The 27,205-nt window shown below is 31.3% G+C and overlaps 1 protein-coding gene across 1 annotated transcript in view; it reads right to left on the bottom strand.

The window, feature by feature from the left end:
• Nucleotides 1-1,451: 1,451 nt before the first annotated feature.
• LOC103568949 (uncharacterized) overlaps nt 1,452-27,205 on the bottom strand; it is a 224,059-nt gene continuing 198,305 nt past the window's right edge. The window contains exons 7-8 of the mRNA XM_014440557.2: nt 5,703-5,843; nt 1,452-5,428 (exon numbers count right to left, since the gene is read on the bottom strand). Coding sequence (XP_014296043.1) covers nt 4,454-5,428; nt 5,703-5,843 — 1,116 coding nt within the window. The 3' untranslated portion in view covers nt 1,452-4,453. The remainder of the gene's footprint in view (nt 5,429-5,702; nt 5,844-27,205) is intronic.

Below are 27,205 nucleotides of genomic sequence, written 5' to 3'. Positions count from 1 at the left end.
TAAGCGAGCATCGAAATCGAAATTTTTTTTTTTTACTTGATCTATACTGAGATTTCTTTCGATATCACCTATCTTGAATAATTCCCATATCATTTTTCTGTTATGTAACTTTAATCTGATTTAGCTCTAATTATTTGTTATGAACTAAAATTTATCTACATTATTTCGTATTACGATTTCAAAATTATTATATAAAATGAAAAGATTATTTATCGTCTGTTGAATGTGATAAATTATTTAATCATGTTTATTGTTTTTTTTTTTTTTTTGGTGTTAAAATGTTGACTGAAATAATTATTCAGATTTGTATAGCAAACAATTTCTCATCTTTATCATATTTATTCATGTAGTAGTTTCAAGTGCATGAGCACGTTCTATACATTATTAGCACTGAGACTCATTAATTTGATCCTTTAATTATCGTGGATTTCAACAAAAAACTGTAAAATTATATATTGAGAAAAAAAAACATTGCTTACTTTTATTTTTCTTAAATAGAAATTTTAACTATGAATTTAACTCATTCATTATATTTTTTTTTTGTATAAAACTATGTAGATTGCAAAATTTTATTGTTACATAATCACATAGTCAATAACAAAGTTTTGATACAAATTAATTTATTCGATAGAGAAAAGTTACTCATTTGATACAGTGCATATAGAAAAATTTATAATTGAATATATTATAAAGTTAATCTTCTAAAATGTCTTATAAATTGAGAAAATTTTCATAACGCGAGACGTAATAAATTCCTAGGTGGTTTTACTTGTTATTGCTGAAATGTAGCACCGTTACCGCTCAAGCGTATATATTTTATTGTGTATCGTTCTTCCATTCTCTGCCGCAAGCACAGTAGTATCACTCTGTCGCTAACTGCAGGAGTACTGCAGAAGACAGTTAATTCTCTAGTTTATATGTTAAATTTATTCTTATTCCCTTTTCTCCAGATAACACATTGTTAATTGAAAAGAAAAAAAAAAACAAATAGAAACTGCATGTTCTGGCAGGCATGAGATTGATAAATTAGAATATATATTTTCATATAAATTTAGTTTTTCAATAACGACGTGTATAAGTGTACAGGAATAGGTGGGATAGAATAAGGGATAAACGTGTGGTACGATAACGTGCTACATGGTAGGCTATTCCGAACACAGGTTTTTTTTCTGTATCTTTAGACACTACGTTTCAATAAATACTTTGATGAAAAGACTTACCTTTTTTTTGATTTTTTAATAGACATACATAATACATTTGGAATCAAAAATTGAAACAATATTTTACTCAACATCATTATTCATTCTTTATTTATTCAGCACAAATATTTCTAATTAATTCTTATACATTTATGTATGTATTTATATTCATGTATATGTCTATGCATATGTATAAGTATGTAAATATACGTATATACGTATGTACAAATGGTTTACACCCTGCGTATTTCATTTATATACTATTAGTTTATTAATACATAGATTTGTACATAAAGCATTAGCATATCTATAATATAATAGCACGGAAAAAATAGTTCTATGAAAATTACAGAAAATTGTATAAAATCAATATATATTCTTATGTGAGTAAATTTGGATTCAATTTACATTCACACGTTTGTTGTTATTTTCAATACTTGAAAGTTGAAAGTGTTACAAATTGACGTTGTAATAGTTACGTTTGTATGACATCAGAATCCAAACTTCAAATTCAATTTCAAATTAATACCACGGACAACTATTAGCGAGTGGGTGAATTGTGAATGGTTCAAATCAGCCAGTGGAAACAATTATATTTATTGGGAACCTCTAAATATTTATGTCATTTTAATAACCAACCAGACTGACGGTTTTATTTAAAAAATTAATAAAGAGCCATGGCTTTGCTTGTGAATATGACTCGATACATTAAAACACCTTGTATCAATGCAGATAATATGAGAAACATAGTGCATGGCACGCAATAAAATACGATTTCAGACTTCAGGTATTATGAGCCATCATCTTTGGCTCTGACAGTCAACTGCATCCTCGCATAAAATCGTCTTCCATATCTTGCCACCTAATATACTATTTTCAATTTCCAAAATATATAATAAAACGTTTCCACGATCGCGTAAATTTCACACATACATATATTCAGTAAATGTAACATAAATCAATATCATAAAAATACTATTATAAAATTCATATTTAATGTTTACATGATTACACTAGTTAGCGTTACAGTTTTATAGCGTAACAACAACAAAGTAGATATGTAAAAATACCGTTAATAAGCTACATAATCTAATCAAACATTTTTCCGTAATTCTTTTTTCCGTGCATCAGTAAATCTAATTATTATTATTATTATTTTAATATTTTATTGTTTTTTTTTAATTAACGGTTGAATAAACTATTTTCATGTTTATATAACTACTATATAACAATATTAATTGACTACACTGATTAAATAGTATATTGTAAAACGAGGGATGAAACAAAACGATATCAGACCAGGCTGAAGTTGGGGGACATCACCCGCAGTCTAAAATCGTGTTTCATCCTGAGTTACACACTACAATTTTCATGATTACCTACATTGGAACAACATTTCAGTATTAACAGCTAGTTAGAAACAAGTTGATTTAAGACCAATGGTGTAATCAACTATTAGCGTAATGGTAAATTGTCATTAGGAATTTACAATTAAGCAGAATCTATAAATACTATTTATTATTGACACTTATTTTTATAAAACTTAATTAAAAAGTCAGAACTATGTTTCGACTGGCTGTAGAGACACTGAAACTTTAAGTTTCAATGCTGGTATTATGAAAAGTATTATTTATTTGCTAAAAATAAACAAGATCACTTGTTCATACTGGGATCTATTAAAAATAAAATTTTTTTTTTTCGCTTTCATCGCTGAACATTTGTAGTTATTTATTCGCTTTTCATTCTCCTGAACAATAATTATGTGAAATAACAAAAAATGCCATAAACCCAAAAATAAATGCACCTTGATATTACTGTGTATCCAAATATGAACAAGTTAATTTTTTATTCAAATTTAATACATATGATTTTTAATCAATGTGAAAAAATATATTCTGTCTATTATCCTAACAGTTATTCATTTATTCATTTATTTTTTATATTTGTGACAAAATTTAGATAGTCATTTTTATCATTATTTTATTTTAACTTTCTCATTGAAAATTTGAGATCAGGATTTTTTCAACTCCTTTATCTTTAAATACATTATTTAATGATGAATTTGATAAAATTTTTCATGCTACAGAGTACCAGTGTAAAATTTAAATAGCATTGTACAAATCATTCAAATCTTTATTATTCTTATTATAAAAATTTCACGTGGTCATTGAAACTTTATTTATTTTCATTTCCTTTTTTTTTGCTATGAAAAATATCACGTTACTCATCACGTGATATTTTATTTATTATCTATGAAAAAAAGAACATCTTAAAAACTTATAATTTATAAAGTTCTGCCTCCGGGGCAACGATATGTATGTGTCTACACAATCTAATATAAATATATTATTAAATATATATTATATAAGATTGTGAATCTAATTAAATGAAAATTCATTTTTCGCTGTAAAATACTTTAAAATTGAAAAATATCTGGCAGTGACGATTTGATGTAAAAGGAGCAATATAAAGAAAAAAACAAATAAAAGTAAAAATTAAACGATAAAGTTAACTCATCTGTACGCAGAGTTTTTGCATTTGATCGAAAATCGATTTTCCTGAGTCTTCAATTATCCGCGTTTCGTCTTTGCAACCCTCAAAAGGTAACAAAGCTTGAATGATTACGTTGGAAATTCTGCCAGCATTGAATACTCCTGGTAGTAAAATCCTCTTTAGAAGCGTATTGACACACCAATCTCTCTATTGAATGATCTACTCTCAGTTGAACCGGTAAACCAAACTAATCGATTGATTCCTGTTGATCCATTGCCATTGATTCCTGGTGAACTTTGGGTTGCTATAGTTTTTTTTTTTGGTATTGTCTGTTTTATTATTCTACTAGGCCAAGTACGATAAAACGTATCCTGAGAGCAACGTTTGAGAAGACAACAAGGCATCGTAGCACGCAAATTATTTAAATGATAATGACGTCTATTATTACATCCAAAGAGACGCCAACTATTTACTGGTGATTGGAATTGTTCTGGTGGTTTTAATATGATTTGACTATCAGCAGGTTCCAACGTATTATTAACAAATCTTCGATTTGTTTGACGTAACGCGGTAGTATACGTGGATCAGGAAGTCATCAACTGCTGCAAGGGAGATATGAAACACGTATCATCATCTAATGAACTCTGTGTGCCGACATTTACAAGGGGTACTTGACCAGAGTTGTATGATAATAGGGTACTCTGAGATGTCATACGGGGATGGCGTCTCTTGTATGGCTCCCAATCCCCACCTTCCCGCCGTCAGTGAGTTGCAATGACATCCGGTGCGCTCTTGGTACTTTCTATACTAAAAGGCCTCTTTTGGTCTACCTCGATTATCGCTTCTGCACGATACCGTGGATCAGAATGCAGGCATTTTGAAGCATCTGAATTTTGTGAACTATTTGGATTACTGTGAGTATTGCTAGAACCTCGACCAGAACCATATAGACTTCCGTATCTTTCGCCAGAACCAATAGTAGCTTGTCTGCTAAGTATTGGTTCTTTGAAACCTGGTAGTGTTCGTTCTGGCTTAGGACTTTGATATCTGTGGTAACTTGGGTAGTCAGAATCAGTACCAACATCCACTGAATTGAGAGGCAGATAATTTGGTTCATGGACTGACCATCCTGGTGGTGCAGGTATTGGAGTGTGACTTGAACAAATAATTTCATTACTAACGTGACTTTGTATATCTGAGTTACAAATAGAACACGACTCAGATGATTGACGTGTTCTTAAAGTACTAGTGATACTTTGTTTCGGGCTTTGCGGAGATATCTGACCTTGGGAAGCTTTTCGTGTAGATGTACCTATTCCGTTTTGTGAACTACCAACATTACGGTATCCAAATGTTGAGAAAGCCGGAGATGATACTCTTGGAACTAATATGCGGGAATCAAAAAGGCTTTCACGTGTTTGACAAGAATTATCGCACATTTCTGGTTCGTCGTTAGACTCTTGTAAACGTTCTTGTGTAGCATTACTAACGTTGTTACTTTGATGGATATCATTTATCTCTCTCGTACCGTAGTTCATTTCTAAAACAAGTTCTTTAGTATATTCATGCGCTATCAATGTTGCACCTGGCACTAGTTCTTTACTTGTTTCTAACTCTAAACTTGGAGATTCACTATCACATTGATGAATATCAGTTTGAGACTGTGACAATGGGCCTGGAGTTGCTTTACGACCTATTTCATCTAAGCGATTCTCCCGTGACATTCGAATATGCTCCTGCAACAGAGTATTTCAATAGTAATTAATTTAGATGATTTAAAATAAAAACATATGACATTAAATGGACTATTTTCCGAAGTGTCAGTCAAGCCTTTATATCGAATAAAATATTTTATGAATAATAAAAAATACAGTTTCTATATTACTCCTCGTCCAGTTGTTTACTGAAAAAAAATATACTCATAAAAAGTATAATTAGGTCGTAGGAATATTAAATACCGGACTGTTAAAAAAAATTCATTAGGGGTATTGATTTGCTGCACAAACTTACTTTTATTATTCGATGATCCCGTACGAGTTTATGGACACAGTTGAATATGAAGGAAAAACACATTCCAAACATAATTAACGAAAATATCACAAGTATTATTATTATTCGAGTAGAATCTAGAGCTATTGCACCAGGACTTTTCTGAAACATACCATAAAAAAAAACTAGAATCATTATTTGGTAATACTGTTATTATTATTTTTTGTGAGTGAATTCAATGTTATAATAGAAAGGGTTTAATATAGTGAAAACCTAAAACATGCAAACCTTCTCAATAAGACAATTTATAGATAAATTGAGAAAAATATAGATAGCCCGAACTGGAAATCGAACCCAGACCATGTCGGTATCGCGCCGAGTGCTCTACCAGTTGAGCTATCCGGTACTATACTATATTCCGTTCAATTTGATCTATAACTTATTGAGCCACACCGTCCATCGTACGGTATTACACCAATTTAATATAGTGAAAACCTAAAATATATATATATATATATATATATATATATATATATATATATATATATATTAGGGCGCTTCGTTTCCGACGAAAGTATTTTTTTCGTTGCTAATCAAGCAAAATATTGTTTTTTATGCTAAAACAAAAATTCCTGCCAGGCTTGAGCTCTTAATTCCAATCCTAAGTACTTTTCATTTGATTTCAAAAATTTCCCATTTAAAATACACGTAAATTAAATTACTTTTTTTTAACTTTCTAATACTCAGCTACGTTTCATGATATCGACGCGGGTATGGTCGCAAATTGTAGGGCATTTGGTGTTCTTCAAAAGTGCTCATAGTAACTTAACTGTAATTCTAGCTGTTTCACTGATGTCCGCTGAGGAAGTCATTTTTCGTGTCAAATTGACCTTTATTGGCTTGCAGAACGTAAGCCAATGAATGCACATCAAAAATCTTAGTGAGAATTTTATAGGAAATTTTATTCCCTTCAAAAAAAGTCCTATGAGTCGAGTTGCTAAAGTCCATAGTTTCCGAGTTATAGGAGTTTTTATAATTTAAAAATATAATATTAAAAAAAAGATGACAATTGCTATTTTATTTTTTAAATTATTAAAGCTCCTATAACTCAGAAACTATGGACTTTAGCGACTTGATTCATGGGATTCTTTTTGAAGGGAATAAAATTTCCTATAAAATTCCCCTCAACATTTTTGATGTGCATTCATTGGCTTACGTTCTGTAAGCCAATAAAGGTCAATTTGATACGAAAAATGACTTCCTCAGCGGACATCAGTGAAACTGCTAGAATCACAGCTAAGTTACTTTGAGCACTTTTAAAGAACACCAAATGCCCTACAATTTGCGACCAAATCCGCGTCGATATCATAAAACGCAGCTGAGTATTAGAAAGCTATAAACAAGGTAATTTAATTTACATGTATTTTAAATGGGAAATCTTTGAAATCAAATGAACAGTACTTAGGATTGGAATTAAGAGCTCAAACTTGGCAGGAATTTTTGTTTCAGCATAAAAAACAATATTTTGCTTGATTAGCAACGAAAAAAATACTTTCGTCGGAAACGAAGCACCATAATATATATATATATATATTAGGGTGCTCCATTTGAAACGAACATTTTTTTTTTAGCGTACCCAAGAAAATTTTGTTATTTATGTTGCGAGAAAAATTCCCTGAAAATTTCAGCTCTTAATTTTAATGGTAAGTACTTTCTCTCGAGCATCAAAGTTTTCCCATTTAAGGAGGTTTGAGACCGATTTTCAAAATAATACCAAAATTCTGAAATTTTTTTCACTGAAAGAGTTATAAAAAAATGATCACTGTTAAAATTTCACATCGATTCACTACACTGTTTTCGAGAAATAAATTTTCAAAATTCGTCCTCATAGACGGGTGTAAATGGGAATAATTTTTCAAAGTGCTATAGCTTTTGCTACAAAAATACTATCGCTACAAAGTATTTAGTATTAAATAATTAAACATTTCTGAACACATTAATATTTTTTCTAAGTTTAATCATGGGTTTGTTATTAAATTATTAATAAAATACGAGGCGATTTTGGTTGATGACGTCACATGTGTCGTGAAGCTAAAAAACGACAGCAGCAGCGTAAAATGACGACCGCGGGAAATTTGAATAACTAATTACCATTGGTGTTGGACCTGAGCTCCAGTTCGTAATAAACCTTGTGACCAACAACAGTACACAAAAAAATTACTACAAACCAGCGCGCTGTTGCCGTACTTCCGCATTTATTTTTTAATCACTTATTTTATTGAAAAAAAATTATGTGATTTAAAAAAAAATTTTTTTATGATTTAATGCAATAATAATAAAAACATATTGTGTTAATTCTCAAAACTAAGTTGATTTATAATATATTCTATCAATGAAATTTTGGTGTGTAGGAGTTGTAATCTTGCAAAAATATAATAGAAAATCTACGAGATCCCCTAAAAAGATAATCGGTCTCGAACCTCCTTAAAAAGCATGTAAATCGAATACCTTTTCTTTTAAATTAGTATAACTTAGCCCGGTTTTTACCTATCGTTTTGAAACCAGATCTTATTTGTAGAGTAATTGTTGCTTTTTAAAAGTGTACACAACAGTTTTGGTCTAACTCTATCCATGTCGATTGTATCAGCTCCGAAAGTCAATTTTTCACTTTTTTTTATTTATTTTTGTTAATCGTGAAAAAACATCTCATCTTACAAAAAATATGCATAGGACCAATGTTTTAGGAAATTTTGTCTTCTACAAAATTGCTCATAACACTTATATTGCTAAAGTGCTCTTTTATGAGATACATGCATTTTAACATTTTACAGTAAGTGTGGGGTAAGGTGAAAAAAAAAAATCCGAAAAACAAAAAAAAAAAAAAAAAAAAACCCGAGTAAAGCATAAAACAAAAAAATATCTCGTTTTTTTGAAAAAAAAAATTTTTTTTCTCCTTATCTCACATTTACTGAATAACTAACGCAAAAATGGAAGAAAATCTGGAAAAAATTAATTTTTTTATTTTGGCAATGATTACACCAATTAAGGAACAGAACTTGTTCCTTTAATTGTTTTGTAAAACTCTGAGCAATCAGCCCGGACAAACGGCTCAATGGATCAATCTGAAAATTTACAGGGTTTTTGGGGATACATTAAGCTGTAAAGTCATCTGGCAACATTAAACTTTCCATCAATATTTGCAATGTAGCGAGGAGTTGACTAAAAAACCGGAAAATGGCCATGTTTTGTGGGTTTTTCAAATTGATATTAATGATGAAAAAATTTTTGTTTTTCTTTAAATCGAAAATCGAGCTTGTAGGAAATTTATTTAAGTTTCTCAAACTGCACTTTAAATTACTGTGCGACCATTAATTGCTGAGATATCAATAATCAAAGACAAGAAGATTCTTCTTCATTTGAAGACTGATATGTCAGCAGTGACTTGTCGTACAGAAAAACAAAAAAATCAAATTGTAGCTGAATAAATTTCCTAAAGAAGCCATGAACTGGTTTTTTCGAGAAAAATTCTCCCGGCCCCGTAGACTTGAAGAACAAACTAAAAAATTTAGAAAAATTTTGTCTCTTCCTATTTCTTATGATTCCGCAAAAACTGTGGCTCAGAAAATCATTTGGCTGAGAGATCTTTGAACTAGAGATTTTTGGCTTCAATTTGCTTTTTTTGTTTTTTTGATTTGATTATTTTTCACGAAAATACAGCCTTCCAAAAATCACTAAAAAATTTGTAAAATTATTTCGTTCTTTTAATTTTTTGTATAAGTGTATATTAGCGTGGCCCAAAAAAACCGACTATTTTTTTTTTCGAATCTCTTATGAAAATTTGTTGGCTTTCGATGTTTTAAAAAGCCTCTCCCAAAATCAGCTGGATGAAAAATTTTTTAAGAGATCACTCACGAATTTTGAAAATATCAAAAATGATCGAAATTTGAATTTTTTATTTCAAATTTTTTTCTTTCTCGTAGCAGCAATAATTTATATTTGTGAAAGCATGATTATGTTAAAAATTTAAGCCTCAAATATGAATATCTAAATGTCGCTCAAGAATTTTGAATTTTTCCGAGTCTGTCGTTTGAACGTTTTCGAGCGACCCTTGAATATAAATAATAAAGCTTCTCGATTTTTTCACCATCATTCTGCATCGCAAAATAAAGATATAACCCGAAAAATAGAAATAATAAGTTATTTCCATGCTTCTTTATTTTCTAATTCGATTTTTCGGTTTTTTCGCTTATTCAAAACTTACCAAATTGCATTGTTTAAGACTGTGCTGTATATTTTTGGTTATGCAAAAGTTATATTTTAGTGAAATGACAATAATAGAGTTATAAAAAATTACAAAAAATAATTCAAAGTACACTGTAAAAAATCCGGAGTGAATTCGGAGTGAAATTAAATCCGAAGCCACTCCGGATTCACTCCGCCACTCGGTGTTCCTGAGTTAAAAAAAAATCACTCCGCAAGTAGAGTGAAGCGGGAGTTTTTTTTCAGCGGAGTGATTGCAGAGTGACGCGGATTTTATTTCACTCCCAATTCTCTCCGGTCCGGAGTATTAAGATTAATATGAATTTATATTAATTAATATTAAACTGTTGAACAGTGTGAGTGTGCGAGTGTGTGTAAGTGTGTGTGTGTGTGTGTGCGCGTGTGCGAATGTGTTTTTTTTTTATTTTTTTTAATCATTCTTAAATATTTTATTGGAACTTAATTTCAAAACATTAATTAAATGAACTGATCAGTGCTCTCAATCAATCAGAGTTCATATAGGATTAAGTTAGTTGGGTTGTGCAAACAAAAATTTAAGAAATCTTCCAAAGTTGAATATAAGTATTTAAATATATAATATAAACGCTGTTAAAATTTAGAGACAATTCACCGCGCCTAAAAAAAAGATATTAGCCATTAAATTTTATGTTTTTTGTACATGTAGCACGAGAAAAGCGTGGGAAAATGACAAACTTTTTAGTTTTTTTAAAAAATTAAAAAAAAAAAAATTAGAAATTAATTAGAATAAAAAAATTAGAATTATTTACCGCGTAGTTTTGTATAAAAAGTTGAAAGAAATTACACATTTCAAGGATTAGTTTCAGTGGAGGAGATCGGAGAAACAGTCACGAGTGAATCAAGCAGCAATGGTGCAACGGGTAGAGAGCGCGAAAATACAAAACAGCTAAATTCATATAATAAAATATCGAGAATAATATTAGTGGATGAATAATTATATTTGTTTCATTAATAGTTATCAATAAAATGCAACAATTTACTGCTGCACTTGAAGACTATCATGGATTTTCATCTTCTTATTCAGCACTTTTTTTCTCAATGAATTCTTCCTTATAATGTAATTGGTCTCCCATTCGTAGTTTTTTTTATTTAAGTAACCACCAAAATAATTTTACCGAATGTTTACATTTAGATAATGTGGGTAAACTATAAGTGAGTCTCGGCTGTACAAGGCGAGTAAGAGAATAAATATGCGACGTTTCATCAGATGTTGACGCTTGAAGGTGCGAGGATGCTATTCAGACATTTTCAGAGCGATGGCTCTATGGGTGTGTGTGTGTGTGTGCGCGCGCGTGTGTGTGTGCGTGAGGACGTAAACCTCATATCTTTTTAATGAATGAACTGATTTCGATGGTTCTTGCGGCATTCGAAAGATTACTTCTGAATTTAGATTTCCAGAAAATTTTAGATCATTCAGTCAATTAGACTCTGAGATATTTAAGAAATACGAAAAAAAAAATTATTTTTCGTTTTTTTTGGATATTTTGAAGACTGTCAGATCGATCAATTCCAAAATCTAATCAGCTCTAGAACTCGATGGAAGCATTCGATTGCTGTCAAGAACGTCCCAATCGGATAATCCGATCGAGAGATATTGTCAACGGAATAATAAATGTAAATTCTTTATTTGCTTCTTTCATTGAATAACATCATAGTTACTGAACAACATTACTCAAAACTAATATGTTCTTCTTTCTGTAGGTCATTGGAAGTGACTGCTTAAACATCATTATGTTCACTTGTATCACGATATACTAACACGATATAGATACAACGTATCACGTAAGTACTGATTTTTGAGCTAATTATTGAACATAATTGTGAATAAATATATAAAAAACGCTCAATCATTAATTATTTTGAATTTCGAATTTTTAAACTTTAACATAAAACGTAACCCTTTTGAGCTTTAAAAGCTCATAAAAAAGGGAAACAAAGGTATTTTTGAGCTAGAAGAGCTCGACAACAGCGGGAAGTTTTGGGGCTGGCCCGCAGAGCCAACCGATGCCCAGATTTTTTCTCTAGAGAAGTTCTATGTGAATCTGCATAGATCGAAATGGATCTCTATAAATTTGATTGTAAATTTTACCCGATATAATTATTCATACATATAACAATTTTGTTCAAAGCTTGAGCGAGCCTGGTCTCAAGTTCGATGAACGTTAGTGTCTTTTCCTACCTAGGCGTCTTGCTGCAGATATTAAGCGCTAGATTTCAATAGCAAGTCTACACGGAAACAAAATTCTCGGAATTTTTACGATTTTTTTATCGTACTTGTTATTACATAAAATTGTATCGCTGGACCAGACTCTCCGAATAATAGTTTTTACTATATACTATCGTATATTCTATTTAATAAATATTACTACCAAAAACAGTATGATGATCAATACTATAGAGCAAATTATACAAGTCTTGTTTATAAAGTTTACAATACGAGTATCGTAAAATTGAACAGTCGATAATGTAGAATTTCCACCCCTACGAACGAAAAAGAGAAGGTTGCTGACTGATGCAGTCAGAGAAAAAATAGAGAAAGAGAAGAATTGAAGGAAGATTGTTGAGGACACATTACGTCATTCCATCATATAAGGATTTCACGTCATGGCTCTTGACCAGATTGTCGAATGAGTATGAGGGGTAATTATTATATATTTAAACAGGCATGAGAATAAACACTTGCGAGAATTGTAGATGGTAGTGCCATCTCGTACGGAAAATCCAAATTCCATTATACATAGATACCCATACAAACATCTTATCATAGCGTAGGTAATTCATATACTGGTCACTCATATGTACACTAGCGCTATGCACGACAAATACTACTAACATCAATTTAGAAATAATCCTATTCGAGTATCGTAAAATTTGTTACTTACATTTAAAAGATACAGAGGCATCACTGGAAAAATTTTTTTCGTTGCTAATCAAGCAAAATATAGTTTTTTATGCTAAAACAAAAATTCCTGCCAAGTTTGAGCTCTTAATTCCAATCCTAAGTACTTTTCATTTGATTTCAAAGATTTCCCATTTAAAATACATGTAAATTAAATTACCTTGTTTATAGCTTTTTAATACTCAGCTGCGTTTTATGATATCGACGCGGGTTTGGTCGCAAATTGTAGTGCATTTGGTGTTCTTTAAAAATACTCAAAGTAACTTAGCTGTGATTCTAGCAGTTTCACTGATGACAAATCGATTTTTATTTATCGATCGCCCCCTGAATCTTTAGTTTATGACCTAAAAAAAAATATCCAACACAATCAGGCTCTTAATTTTCACATTAAACCGTGCCGAAATCATTTTATACTTCCTATTTAAGAAACATGGGATTTTTAGAATTTTGACTTTTGATTTTTTTTCTCAGCAACAAATGAGAATAAAAATTTGATCGATGCATGTTCTGATAGGATATTAAACGCTCTACAAAAAATTTCTCTTATGAATTTTCGATAAGATAACTCCGTCAAAAGTTATTTAACGTTAAACTTGTGTTTGTTATCAGTTCTATAATATTTTAAATTCTAATTTCATTTTTATCTTTTTTGGCTATAAAATCGTGGAAATAAAAGATAATTATTATTATCACTAGAGTACCGATGATCATTTATGTAGATCTCATGGCCTAAACAGAAAATTAAGGAAAAAAACAACATTGTTTTATGAGAAATAAAAAAAATAACATACCTTTCCTCATATAGACGAACTTTAAAATGAATTAATGAAAAGTGGTGAAGTAAATATGTAAAAATTTCTTTGTCTATAATGTTATAAGCAGATTTATTATTATTTTTACTTTTTTTAAAATTGTTTTGTTAAGCAAGCTTTGGTCGCATTATGATATTTTGTTTTGTACTCACTCACAATTTGTATCAAATATTGTTTTTGATTTTTTCCGTATTGTTAAAATGTTGATATACTCTCGAGTTAATTTAGTTGATTTTTCGGTGACATCATTAATTACTTGTAAATTGTTAACAATTCGAAAGCCTTCTAAAAAGTATTTAGAAAGACTTTAACAACACGAAAAGACCAAAAACAATATTTAATACAAGTTGTAAGTAAGTACAAAACATAATATCAGAATGCGACCAAAGCTTGCTTGGAAAAAAAAATTTCAAAGAAAGCAAAAATAATAATAAATCTGCTTATAATATTATAGACAAAGAAATTTTTACATATTTATTTCACCACTATCCATTTATTCATTTTAAAGTTCGTCCGTATGAGGAACGATATGTAATTTTTTTATTTTTCATAAAATATTGGTTCTTTTTTCCCTTGATTTTCTGTTCAGGCCATGAAATCTAGCTACATGATCATCGGTACTCTAGTGATAATAATATATATCTTTTATTTCAACGATTTTATAGCCAAAAAAAGTAAAAATGAATATAAAATTTAAAATATTATAGAATTGGCAACAAACACAAGTTTAACGTTAAATAACTTTTGACGGAGTTATTTTATCGAAAATTCATAAGAGAAATTTTTTGTAGAGCGTTTAATGTCCTATCAGAACATGCATCGATCAAATTTTTATTCTCATTTGTTTCGGAGAAAAAAAATTAAAAATCCAAAGTCTAAAAATCCCACGTTATTTAAATGGGAAATATAAAATGATTACGGCACCGTTTAATGTGAAAATTAAGAGCCTGTTTGTGTTGTATATTTTTTTTTAGGTCATAAGCTAAAGATTCAGAGGGTGATCGGTAAACAAAAATCCATTTGGGAAATAACGGATGCTCTACTATACATACAAGTGTGAATTGAAAATGGAATACATTTTTTTTTGTGAATAACGTTTAAAGTATCAATTTAAAAAATAGTTATTCATTAAGTAATATTTGAAACATCAAGAAATAAAAAAACTCAAGATTTGTAATGCAAGCTAAAATTATTTTTATTTCTCACCATGTCGACCCTTCATACATCACAATCTACGTGTGGGAGTTTTTGAAATTTCCCAGAGCATAGTTAATCGATAAAGCTCTTACAATACCTCGATGAAATCATTAGATACGGTTTGGATTGAATATTTATAAGGATTACATCAGTGGCTTCCCTACTTTAATGGGCGTTTCTCTAATGCAGCAATGAACGGAACTATATATCTAAAACTTCAACCACAATGATAATTGTAGGATTAACTCATAGTACAAAACTGCCAACTACATTTAAAAAATTCAGCATATTCGATTACTTCACTCTACATTCTTATACGTTTATAAAAATGTAAAGAATAAAAAGCTTTTATCATAACGTACATAAATATTTGTCCTAAATAAATTCTGTTAAAGAAAATATTTAGTATTGTGAAAGAAAGAAAAAAATAAGAGCTATACGGGTTTGAGTACTATGAGATAGTTTATTTATTTATTTTTTTTTTTTTCATTTTTCAATTCAAAGAGTTCATTACAATAGCACTGAGACTTCAGGCAGTTTGCGAGGCGCTTGACTAAAACAATTCCTATTCTACTTGTGCTAGGGGCATTAACCGCAGTTGCAACCGCATGCCTGCTTTACAAGTAGAGTCCATTTGGTTCAGGAAATGTAGACAAGTGACGATCCATAAAATGGAGCGTTGAAAATTTAATTTTATTAGTTATTTTTATGTTTATGCCTTGCAAATTTGATATTTTCGGCATATCATTTTAAAAAATCGATCTATCGGTTGACCCTACAGGCCAGCCCCAAAACTTCCCGCTGTTTTCCAGCTCTTTTGACATTGATTTATACATGCGTTTTTGAGATATTTCAAAAAAATAAATATTATTTTTAATCCTTTCGACAATGGTTTCTCTTGAACGAAGGAACCAATTTTGATGGTTGAGGTAGCATTCGACGTGGCTTATAAAGTTTTAGAGCTCAGTTGATTTTGGGATCAATGCATCGAACACATTACAACTTATCAAAAAAAAAAAAAAAAAAAAACATTTTAAAAAAAATTTTAGTTTTGAAATATCTCCGAACGAGCTCTCCCGATCAAGCTCAATTTTTTTACATATTGTAGGAAGTAATAAGCTGCATCAAATGCCGCCTTGAAAATCAAAATCGGTTGATCCGTTCAAAAGTTACTGAATATATACATACGTACGTACATACATACATACATACACTCGGTCATCATCTTGAAATTACTCAAAATAGCTATCTCGAACCTCAAAACGTCAAAATTTCTTAGAAATTCGATTTTCGAAAATTTGATCGATACAAATAACTTCCCGGATTTTAGGAAATTTCTAATTCTTTTAGCAGGAAGTTAAAAATAAAGTTAATTTCTTTTATGCTCTCGCTATAAATGTATAATTCTATAATTATGTCGTTATGATGTACAATAATGACTTTATTACTACCTAACAATGTGATTTAAGTCTTATGTCAAGCGTATGCAATATATAAGTAATAACTGTGACGTCATACAAGAGTCATGCTTACATCAGTATGATGTCACAAGTTTTTACATCATGCTAAAGTCATGTAAAACGTCAGATTGACGTCAAACTACATAAGATGCCGTGACATTTCTATGACTTACGAATGACGTCAAATTAAGGTCATGTATTCACTGAGTCGTGACAACTTTTGTTTTACAAAAATTTCGAGTGCTTTGAAACTTTCTGTCATTAGTGTGCGTTAGTATGTGTTAAGTACACGAGTATAGTGTACTTATATGTAACATTAAATCTTAATTACGTTTTGAATCATTATGATTCTACATGAACATAATTATATAATGGATGATTCTTCGTTTCTCGCACTTCGAGATTGCGACGGTAGTATCACTCATTCCATGTCTTGAACCACAAGTTCAGAGCTAAAAAGATAAGGGAACACTAGTGTCTCCCAATTATCGCAGCGCTCCCTTGCAACGATACACTGTTATTAGTGGACAGTTTTTCTTCATAGTAAATTTGCGATTAGATTTGAGTAACGGGTTATCATAAGAGATCCAGAAGCCGGGATCGTTCAAAAAAAAAAAACGTCTAAAAGACTTCGTAAATTGGAAGGCAAGATGGAGGAAAATGTAACTGGTCTCAGTGAGATGAAGGAAGCCACCCTGACGCAAGATACACCAGCGTCGCTACGCCTGAGACAAAAGCGTTAAACAGTGAAGATAATTGTGTAAGCTACTCTTTCCTGAATATCAAGTCTTTTGTTCAATAGGCATCTTGAGGCCCGTAGCCTCTGACGTCAGAGGCTACCCCCCAACATATGACAAAGTTCACCCTCGCTAGAGAAGGGCGAGAAGGACATTGAAGTGGATGGAGAAGAGGCATTCCAACGTGGACCCTCCGAGAGGACCCAACGTGACGTCATCTAGCTATTCTCACCCTTCTCCTTATTATGTCAATTGTTAATAACCGTCCGTATTGTAGGATTAGTTGTCGGGTTTAATTATGTTTAATTGTTAAATAAATATTTGGTTCAATCTACTATCGAATGAAATATATTAAAGTGCCCTTCTTACAATTGAAAATAAATATTGGTTATGATTACGCGCTAGCAAAATATGCGATTGTTTTTCTTTGATATTCCATTTACGCCTTTATGCCCGTGAGGCTAGTTATAGTATATGTACTTAAATAATCATAACATTTATATCTGTTTATACGAGTACATTGTCTTGCCTGTGAGTTAAAACCGAACTCACATGATAGTCATAATTTATCTGGAAGGTAAAGCAAGGATTTTGTTGTTCGGTTTTGCCCAAGGGATAATATTTGAACAATATAAACAAATTAACCTTGTTTTTTGTTTATATCAACTAAATGAACAAACGATTAAGATGCGATGTTGTCGAATAAATTTTTTTGTTTGATCTATTGGCAGATGCCAATGCTTAGAGGAAAGACTCCGTGTGTCACGTAACGATTCAAATTATTTAATTTTTATTTAGTTGTAAGTTGAATATTTTAATTTTATATTTGAATTTGAGTCGTTGCGCGGGCATTCCGCCATTTCGACGATGGAGACAGCGGTCCGTGCACGGTGCTAGCGCATGCGCGCTGAGTATGAGAGAGCACATGTGTGAATAAATTTTAATTTATGATTTAAAAATACAAATAATTGATTTTTGTAAAATTTAAGTTTTTGTTTATGATTTTGGAATAGTTGGGATGCATAATCTAGTGTAACATTGTGTCCCAACATTTGTTTAATGTATTATTTTATTTAAACTTGTCATCCGACTAAGGATGTCAGTTTAGTTGAAAATATTGACAGCCGGGTAACGGTAAATCGATACCTCGGCTATAGTTCCAACGTCAATTTGATAAATTTAAAATAATTATTATTTCAGTTACCGGATAAAATAAAAATAGGAATAAGTTATAACTCAATAGTTCATATATTTAATTACTTACTCATGTATCATTCAGATGTTTAGAAAGTGTTTTTATCATTTATATTTTAATTTAAAATTAGGCCCAGGGCTAATAGAAATAATTATAATAGTAATTAAGGGCGACGGTGGTGCCACGTGCGCGACGACCAACAGGTGGAGGAAAGGGTAATTAATTCAGAAAGATACGGACTGGCATTGTGCATAGACGCTAAATTTGTTTAAATTGTAAAACCGTGCATTAATTACTTAGTTTGGAAAACAATAAAGATAATTATTTAAGTCCATCGGGTGATTTTGTTCCGTATTGGTCAATCCATCATATTTTTTTATCATTGGAGATCATAAATTTTGAGTAAGTACTTTGAATTTCTTTCGCGGCATCTATTTTTGATGTGATAACTTCCCCCGGTAGTTGTTGGTCGCCGCGGCGAGGTAAATTAATTTATTGATAATAGATACTGGATGATACATGATTTCTATTAAAAATAATTATCGTTAATTATTATTATTTATTATTGGTGGATATATACTGATATTTCTACGTATATATTGTAACATGATGGAAAATTCGACATCGACTCGTGGTTTGAATTTATTTCAAATAAGAAATAGTTACCGGATGAGCAATTTATAGTGACATCTAGAATTAACAATTGCGACTTCGACTGAGCAAACGATCCACCGGATGGATTGGAAAAGGGAGATCCGGAATAGACGCCGTACTGAACGGTCACGTTTTACGATTCGAGAAATTCGACCCGACCAAACGAACAATTTTGATTACGACTCTTGAACAACGTGAATTTTGTTCTTGAAGAACAATCCGAGTCGTGAACAAGTGAATAAGCCGAAGCCTCGGCACGAGAACTGATCAAGTGTACGACCGATTGATTTGGTTTAATGAACAAGTGCAACGCGTTTTGTGGAAATAATAATTAAGTTAATAATTGATTATACGTACTAACTGTATGATAGTGGAATTTCACGCGTTACCGAAATAAAATATTGTTTTATATTTTATTTTATTTCAATCGAGCAATTCTGAGAATTCCGGATTATCTGTTTCTCATTCGCATCGGCCGTCTTGTAGCCTCGCCGTGTAAGAATACTCTGACGTCACCGGTCGAGTATTTCGTTAAGAACTACGTCGTGTGTGTTTGTGAAATAAAATAAGTGTAGTTCTATTTCGATAGCTGACTGTTATTTTTTTTTTTTGCAATGAACCGACGGGTTTCAATCAACTACGTTTTACTAATTTTGTTTATATCGAGTCAAGCCGACCACGGCCTTTAGTAAATTTTTTTTTTGTAACCGATTATATGTGTAAACCGATCAATTATTTTGTTTATTTAATATACGACTAAATATCGTGTTGATTCTGATCAATCATTTATCGTCATCTTAAGTGCCTGACCGTTCCCCGATCCGCCAATTTTTTTTTTGATAATTATTTATTTGGTGATTATAAAATCACCTGGCGCCCAACTTGAAAAGTTCTGACCAAGGTTGTCAAATAGTAAGTGTACGCGGACCACTCCGGTAGATCCCCGGTGGTGAAAAACCCGTTACAATAAATGTATATATGAGTTGAGTGCAGCGTGGTGAAGCCTTGCCGGTATACATATATATACACCTATAGTATATATATCTATAGAGCGCATACAGTACTTGAGTAAATTCCTCAAGTACTGACATCACCACTTGGGTGAAAAATTCTCACTCGGAATATTTGTAAAAAAAATATATTAAGCATTATTATAGATATTTATTATTATTTATATTTATTATTTTTTAAAATAATTGAGTAGCTTTATATCCTTTTCATTTTGATTTATTTACTTGCCCCAACGGTCTAAAGTTATTATTAAAGTTTTTATTTTGAAATTATAAATTGATTGTAATACTGAAAAAATTATTATTTCGAGTGTGAGTGAGGAAAAGTTCCGTATCTTTCTCTCTCTCAAACGTGTTGAGAGATAAAAATAAAGCAAACAGATTGTTATTATTTATTAATTAAATACATTCAAGTGAAATTATTGTTCCTTTTATTTGATATTAATAATTTGTATCATCAATTAAATTATATTTATTTTGTCTTGGCTATTCAATTTATATAATTTATTGTAATATTGCGGAATTAATTTTTTTTTTTGACAATTGTCAGTGTTGCGTAATCGCACTATATTTAAATTTAAATATAGTTGCACTTCCGGCAGATAGAGGCAGCACCTACTGGGGCCTCGTGGCCTTTGAATTCAAACTTGACTTGCGCAGTGCGGCGCATGCGCATCTTTTTTCCTGCCTCTTGTCGAGAAGACCGACGCCATTATCTTTCGCAAATACACATTCAAGTGAAAACATGTGTTTTTCTAAATCGTATCATTTTGTGCTCATCTCGAGTTATTAATTAAAAATATTGATATAAGTCAATTACGCACTCATCAAGCTCTATAAAAATATAATTATTTTTGTAAGTGTGGGCACCAGAGCTCAAAAATAAAATAAACCAAATTCAAGGATTCAAGTGATCAACGACCACGTTTTTCCAAGAGGTTACTTCGACGGAAATCACTACAGGTGCTTATTTCTCCACTAAATAATTATATCAAGTGTTCGTAAATATAAAAGACTTAACTTATAGTAAATTAATTATCAACATGCTCAATATTTTAAATAAAATAAAATTAAATCCTCGCTCAGTAGCCTCTGCAATCATGCTACCACGTGTTCAGAAATTAAATTCAATGCAGTGTAATTTAATTAAACTCATTAATGTAAAGTAAACTAAGTGATCATAACTAATCAATACTCAATGAACTCAAATATTTATCGTAATTCAAGTGTTCAATAATTAACTTCGCTCGGTAACCTCTGCATTCATGTTACTTATACTCATTACATTTTTTGCGATCTACTCAGTGTTCACTTTCAATTCAAATTAAATATTTTAATTATTTACTCGAGATCAATTTTACATTTTGCATTCATTTAATTGCGTATTCATAAGATCAGACAACTTAACCCAGTGATTATGTGCTGTGACGAATAAAATATTGTTATATTTTTTCAATATGCGTATTTTCAATTATCCTAACCACCAACCAGTCCTGGCATTTTCTTAATTAATTATTATTACAACAACCAGGTATTATTCTTGTCATTAACTTTGACAAAATTAAATAGTGTAAATTATTATTATCATTTATTGTTTAGTAATTAAAATTCAGAAACCAACAGCTGTCGGGGAAAAATTTAATATTTATTTTCCTGGATCTTTCCCTACTGCTTATTTTTGAATTTTTCCTGATCTTATTTATTACTTTTACGTAATTGTTTATTATTTAATTACAAATTTTTTTATTATTTATTTCATTTCTGTTGTGTCTCTCGAATATTTTCCGCTTTGTCTCGAGTCACTTGCTCGGATTTTCCCTCGTAAATTTTCCCTCTGAATAAAGTTTTGTCCGTTTTGGGATAAACGGTCTGGCGCCTGCGTGCACTAACCCAGCCTGAGGAGCTGGTCCAGGCACGATAAGTATTTATTATTTATAATTTAATCATTGTTTAAATATTTTTATTTTATTTCAATTCGATCTCGATATTTATTGTCATTTAATATCGTTTATTATTATTTATTATTATCATTATTATCACGCGTGGGCGACCTCATACGTTATATTGAGCTATTTCGCTTCTCCGTCGCGAAATTTTAGCAAAGTATACGTTATACGTGCATAAAAGCTTAGAGGACATCCAGACCTCAAATCCGCATCCTCCAGTCGATGAAACAGTGGGTCAAACAGAGAATATCACAGGAGATGGTAATCTCCCAACGAAAACTCTGGAAAGAACCAGCAACATCGGGAGGAATTGAGACTCTTTGGGAATCGGACAAGGATGGAATACGTATCTACGGAGAACCTGTACGCGTGAAGCCTGAGATGTTTCTGCACTTTAGCGTTGCAACACACTAGAGGAAATACTTGTGGGATGAGCTAAAGTAAGAAGTGACAGAGTATTTGATGGAATACTGCCCTAGGAAGGGCCAACTGTCATTCGAGTCGCTGATCTTGAATGATGAGGTGGCAGTGAATTCAAAAGAGTCGGCTCTGAAGGACAAGTATTTCGGTATGATACAGAAGTTGGCGGGATCTGATCTAACCGCATTGGTCCCGGTAATCGAATCATTCACACCTCTGAAGGATCCAGAAAATGTGAAATGACTCGAGCAAGTCTAGGACGCTGCGAAGCTATTGATTGAAATCCGCTGGCTAAAACAATCGTAAAGCTAGTATCCTGCCTACCTTACCCAAGCAATGGGCTACAGTGCTTGAAATAAGGGTAACAGCTAGTTACTTTTTTAGTGAGAAGTTGGTAGACAAACTAAAAGAGATCGAGGTTATCGATCTTAGGCGAGGAGATGAAATCGGCTCTAACTAAAAAGACGTTCGCAGTATCAGGCCATTGAAATGCTAAGGGCTCGTAAGAAGTCCGTGGCTCCAGCGAGTGGGAGAATAGCAGTATCAAAAAAACTACTGACGCCCAGAGTTTCACAAAAACAATCAACTTATCCGAAGTCGAGCCTCACGAAATGTTCCAAGTCAGTTTCTTTCATCGTTTTTCTTAGTTCCCAACTCAGATCCTCGTGTAGTCTCTTGAGACAAGCTATTCTGATGGGCATGATCAATTCAAAAAATTCTTATTTCCAGAACTCAGTGTAAAGGGCACGTTGCAAGTTTTTGAGGTTTATGTTTAATGGCAAGATTTACGAGTTCGTTTGTTTGTCTTTTAGCTTATGCACGTGTCCATTAACTTTTACGGAAAATTGAAGACAATAATAAATTACCTGAGTTCAAAAGATTGGCTGTCAAAGGTATACTTACATGATTCTTTATGGTTAGGCCTCACGGTTGAAGACTGCAGTGTGAATCAGGTTCAGAACATTAAGTTACTAGAGAGATTAGGATTTATCGTCAATCCTGACAAGTCTAAATTGGTTCTTGAGAAGAGATGTAAATATTAACGGTTCGTTTTAGATTCAAATACAATAAGAGTTGATCTTCCGCAGGATAGTAAGATCGCGGTGAAAAAGCAGATTGAAAGTATTATGAGAAAAAAAAAAGGTTGAAGATTCGTGACAATGCCAAGGTTGGTCGATCAGTGGGGGCTCGCAAACCTATAGTCGAGCATAGCCTGTTACACTACAGATTGTTTGAAAGAGCGATGGTCTAGATCTTAGAGAAAAGGTAGGGTTGTTTTGATGCGTTCATGCCAGCGCCGAAGTTTACTGTAAACGACTGGGATTAGTCGCCTAAGGCCTTGCCCAAGACTACTAAGAGAGTGAAGAGCAATGGGTCTTATCGTCGATAATACTACGATGATGGCCTGCATCAATCAAATGGGAAGTGTCCGACATTCTGCTCTTCATGAGTTAACATAAAATTTGTTAAACTGGTGTGAGGCCCATCAGTTATAGGTTTACACTCCATACATTCTCTCAAAGAAATATGTCGAAGTGGATCGTTAATCACGTATTGATAATTCGGATGCGGCCCAATTAATAATCAAAAATAAAATAAGTGATTAAGGTGTACACTTTTGAATTTTCGAATATTTTTTTTTCTTTTAAAAAACAACACGTGATACAAAACAACCGTAATCCTTGTTCGAATAATTTTTGAATATCTAAAAGAAATATTTTCATTTTCTTAAGAACTCAAATTTGTCTGTTATTCAATAAATTAAGATCATCTGTACCGTCTGAAAATTTGAATAATTTTTCGACAATTTTTATTGTTTCTGCATCTACCTTTCCATCAAATACAACTAATAAACAAGGGTTTTTTATATCACAACTAGTTTTGAATTTCACCCGAAGCAGCTTCGTAGGTTTTATCATGAATAAATTGAATACTATGCATCGATTTTCTTTATTAATAACCAAATTCTACGTCTTGATAAATAAAGATGGCGTGAAACGTATTCGTATATGAATTTTTACAATAAATACGAAAATTATTGCAAGACTCTTTTCTTTTGTTAATGTTTTTTTAAAAGTAGACACTCACAACAGACAGATTTTTGAAAAGTTTGTTTGGCCGTCCACTTTGATTGATAAATAGCTTCAGGACAATGAAACGTGACATTATGTCGTTTTATTTCAATAAACATCGAGCTTGATTCCAGTAGCTTTAAACAATCATTTCTATCTTGATTTGGAGTTAGCTGTTTCTTTATAAATTCGTAAATATTAAGAATATCATCTTATAATATTTCATGGATCAGCCATCTCACTTTTTAATTCAGTCAGGTCTAATGAATCCCATCCTTTTTAAATTCTAGCAAATAAAAGACCGCTTGGTACAGAAAAATTTTTGTTGTTGTTATTGTTGTTGTTGCTGTTGATGGAAATACAACTTTCTCTTGAATCTCTGGGCTAAAATTAAATATTTACTTGTTGGATAATATAGATCTTTTCTCGATGGAATTGTATATACCTGTCGTTGTCACTATACTTGGAATCCTGTATTTGAAATAGTATTTGAACCACTGGTCATTCCTACAGTGTTTGCAATATTTACAAATTTTTAGTGGCTGTCCTTTATAACGAAAATGCCAATAAAATAATAAAATAAACAAAATTTTTTATGAAGATTTTTTTTTTCTTAATTTATTCCAAGAATAGTTTATTTTATGTTCATAAATGCAAAAATTAAAGGTACAGACCACGTTAAAAACTTTGTAAAAGGCAAAAAACGGTAAGATTTTTTATCAGTACGTGTGAATGTGTGTTTGACAATAGCTACTGCCTTTCTCTATATTTGTCCTCTAACATTAATAGTATAAAAAGAAAGAACTTTATTGGGTGCATTTGCTTTGATGTTAAAATTGAACATTTTGTGGTTGGTATGTTGAAAAAAAAATTTTTCTCTCAAAGTAACCCGATGCATATTTATCATAATGTGAACTCGAGTAATACACAATGTTACATACCCCGAACGCTGAGCGGAGAAGTACACTAAGAGAAAAGTGCTTAGTAACCTGAAATATGCAGCGACAGATATAAAAATATAGTCTTCCTAACCAATTTTTATTATTACTGGAACTATGTACTAGTGTGAATCAGCACGAAAAAATAGTTACATTAACTAAATTTAAGAAACCATTTTTGCCTTATTATGGTCACTACAAAACTTTAATCATTCTAAAACAAGGCTTAGTAGTGAACACAATATAATCTTTATCGTTGGCTCAATTAACATAAAATAGATTCAGTAACTACGTTAGCTTAGTGACTGTGTGATAGTTGGTAGGAATAATTTTAATAGTTGACACAACTAAGAATTTAGTTGTCGTCTCATACAATATCATTTATTTAGTTCCTTTTACTACTGATAAAAGTATCAACCGTACTATTTCATGTTAATTCTCTAAACAGTCGATTTCTAGTTAATATAATAATTATAGAATATTTCTGCTGACTAGTAATCAAATTTAAAAAAAAATTCAACAGAGAATATCGTTATAAATACCATTAATATTTAGTTTCCCTGCAATTCTAAATTGCATTGCTAATGCCAAAAGTGCGTATTGCAAAACATAAGCCAAAGAAGCGTATCAAACATTTTTTTTTTGCTTATCAGTTCCAGATCGTTAAACATGTGGAGGTCGATTAAAAAATTGAAAAAAAAAAATTTTTTTTATACCAAAAGGGCGTGTGAAAATTTTTTGTTGCTTAGATAATTCCCTCCAAATACGTGTGGCTTTTGAGCCAAAGTCGTAGCGTGTTTCGCCGTACTTGTAGTCGTGGCGTATTTTGGCTCAACTCAAAGTAAGTTGACTCACAGGTTTCTTTTTATCAGTCTGTGTAGAGAAACTCAAATTTGAAAGCCGTGTTTATAAGTTTTCATAACGTACAAATAAATAACCTTATGAGTTAAAGAGAAACCCTTTATAGCAAAATAATCAAATAAGATGTTTGAATCAAAGCATTTTTACGATTTTCATATTATAAAATAATTCCAGCTATTAATATTAATCCTACATATATTGTTAAATTATCTGCTGTTTTTGAGAATTATAAATACACAGAAAAAACAGATAATTTGAATCCTGAAATTTATTCAAAAATCGATTCGGGAAATCAAAATTTTCTTGCCCTAAATAAATAATTATCTTGAAATTTTTATTTTTAATTCAAATATTTTTTCTCAAGTTAAGATATTCTTATGCTTAAAGCGAAGAATTTTTACTTGTTACAAAAGTTTTTATTTCTTAATATTAGATATTTTTTTGAAACAAGATATATGAGTTTTTGTAACAATCTGCACTTTTTTGTTTGAAAAATATAAAATTTATCACAATGAGTACTATTATTTAACGCAAGAATTTTTTATGCTTCAACCAAAACAAAAAAGTTGCTTAAACTAAGAGATAAAAGTTACCAGAACAAAGCAATAGCAGCGGGAGTAGTTTGGTGCTCGCCACCAGATCACTCCCACCTTTTGTATAGTGTCCCTGGTAAGAAACTTATTTCAGAAGTATTATATTCCAAGCTTGAGAACGATCCTGGCATAAATACTTCTCTGTTATCCGACAGAGTGACAAGAATCATTTTTGATTGTAATATAGTATATACTAAATTATATTAAGACATTAATGTTTCCTAAAATAATTTTTGTTATAATAAAAAAATATCAAGCACGTTCAATGTTAAAGAAAAAAAATTTCTGAATTTGTCACGTAAATATTGGCTAGTAAATAAAAAAAATCCAGTAATAATGAACCGAAATCTACAGTACAGATAAATAATTTCACTAAATAATTTCATTTCTTGCAGTACTAAATCATGGAAATGGTAACTATGAATGTTTAG

The sequence above is a fragment of the Microplitis demolitor genome, chromosome 3 (assembly GCF_026212275.2).
Source record: "Microplitis demolitor isolate Queensland-Clemson2020A chromosome 3, iyMicDemo2.1a, whole genome shotgun sequence".
Classification (NCBI taxonomy): domain Eukaryota; kingdom Metazoa; phylum Arthropoda; class Insecta; order Hymenoptera; family Braconidae; genus Microplitis; species Microplitis demolitor.
The sequence above is the reverse complement of the archived record's forward strand: the minus strand, read 5'-3'. Positions and strand labels throughout refer to the sequence as shown.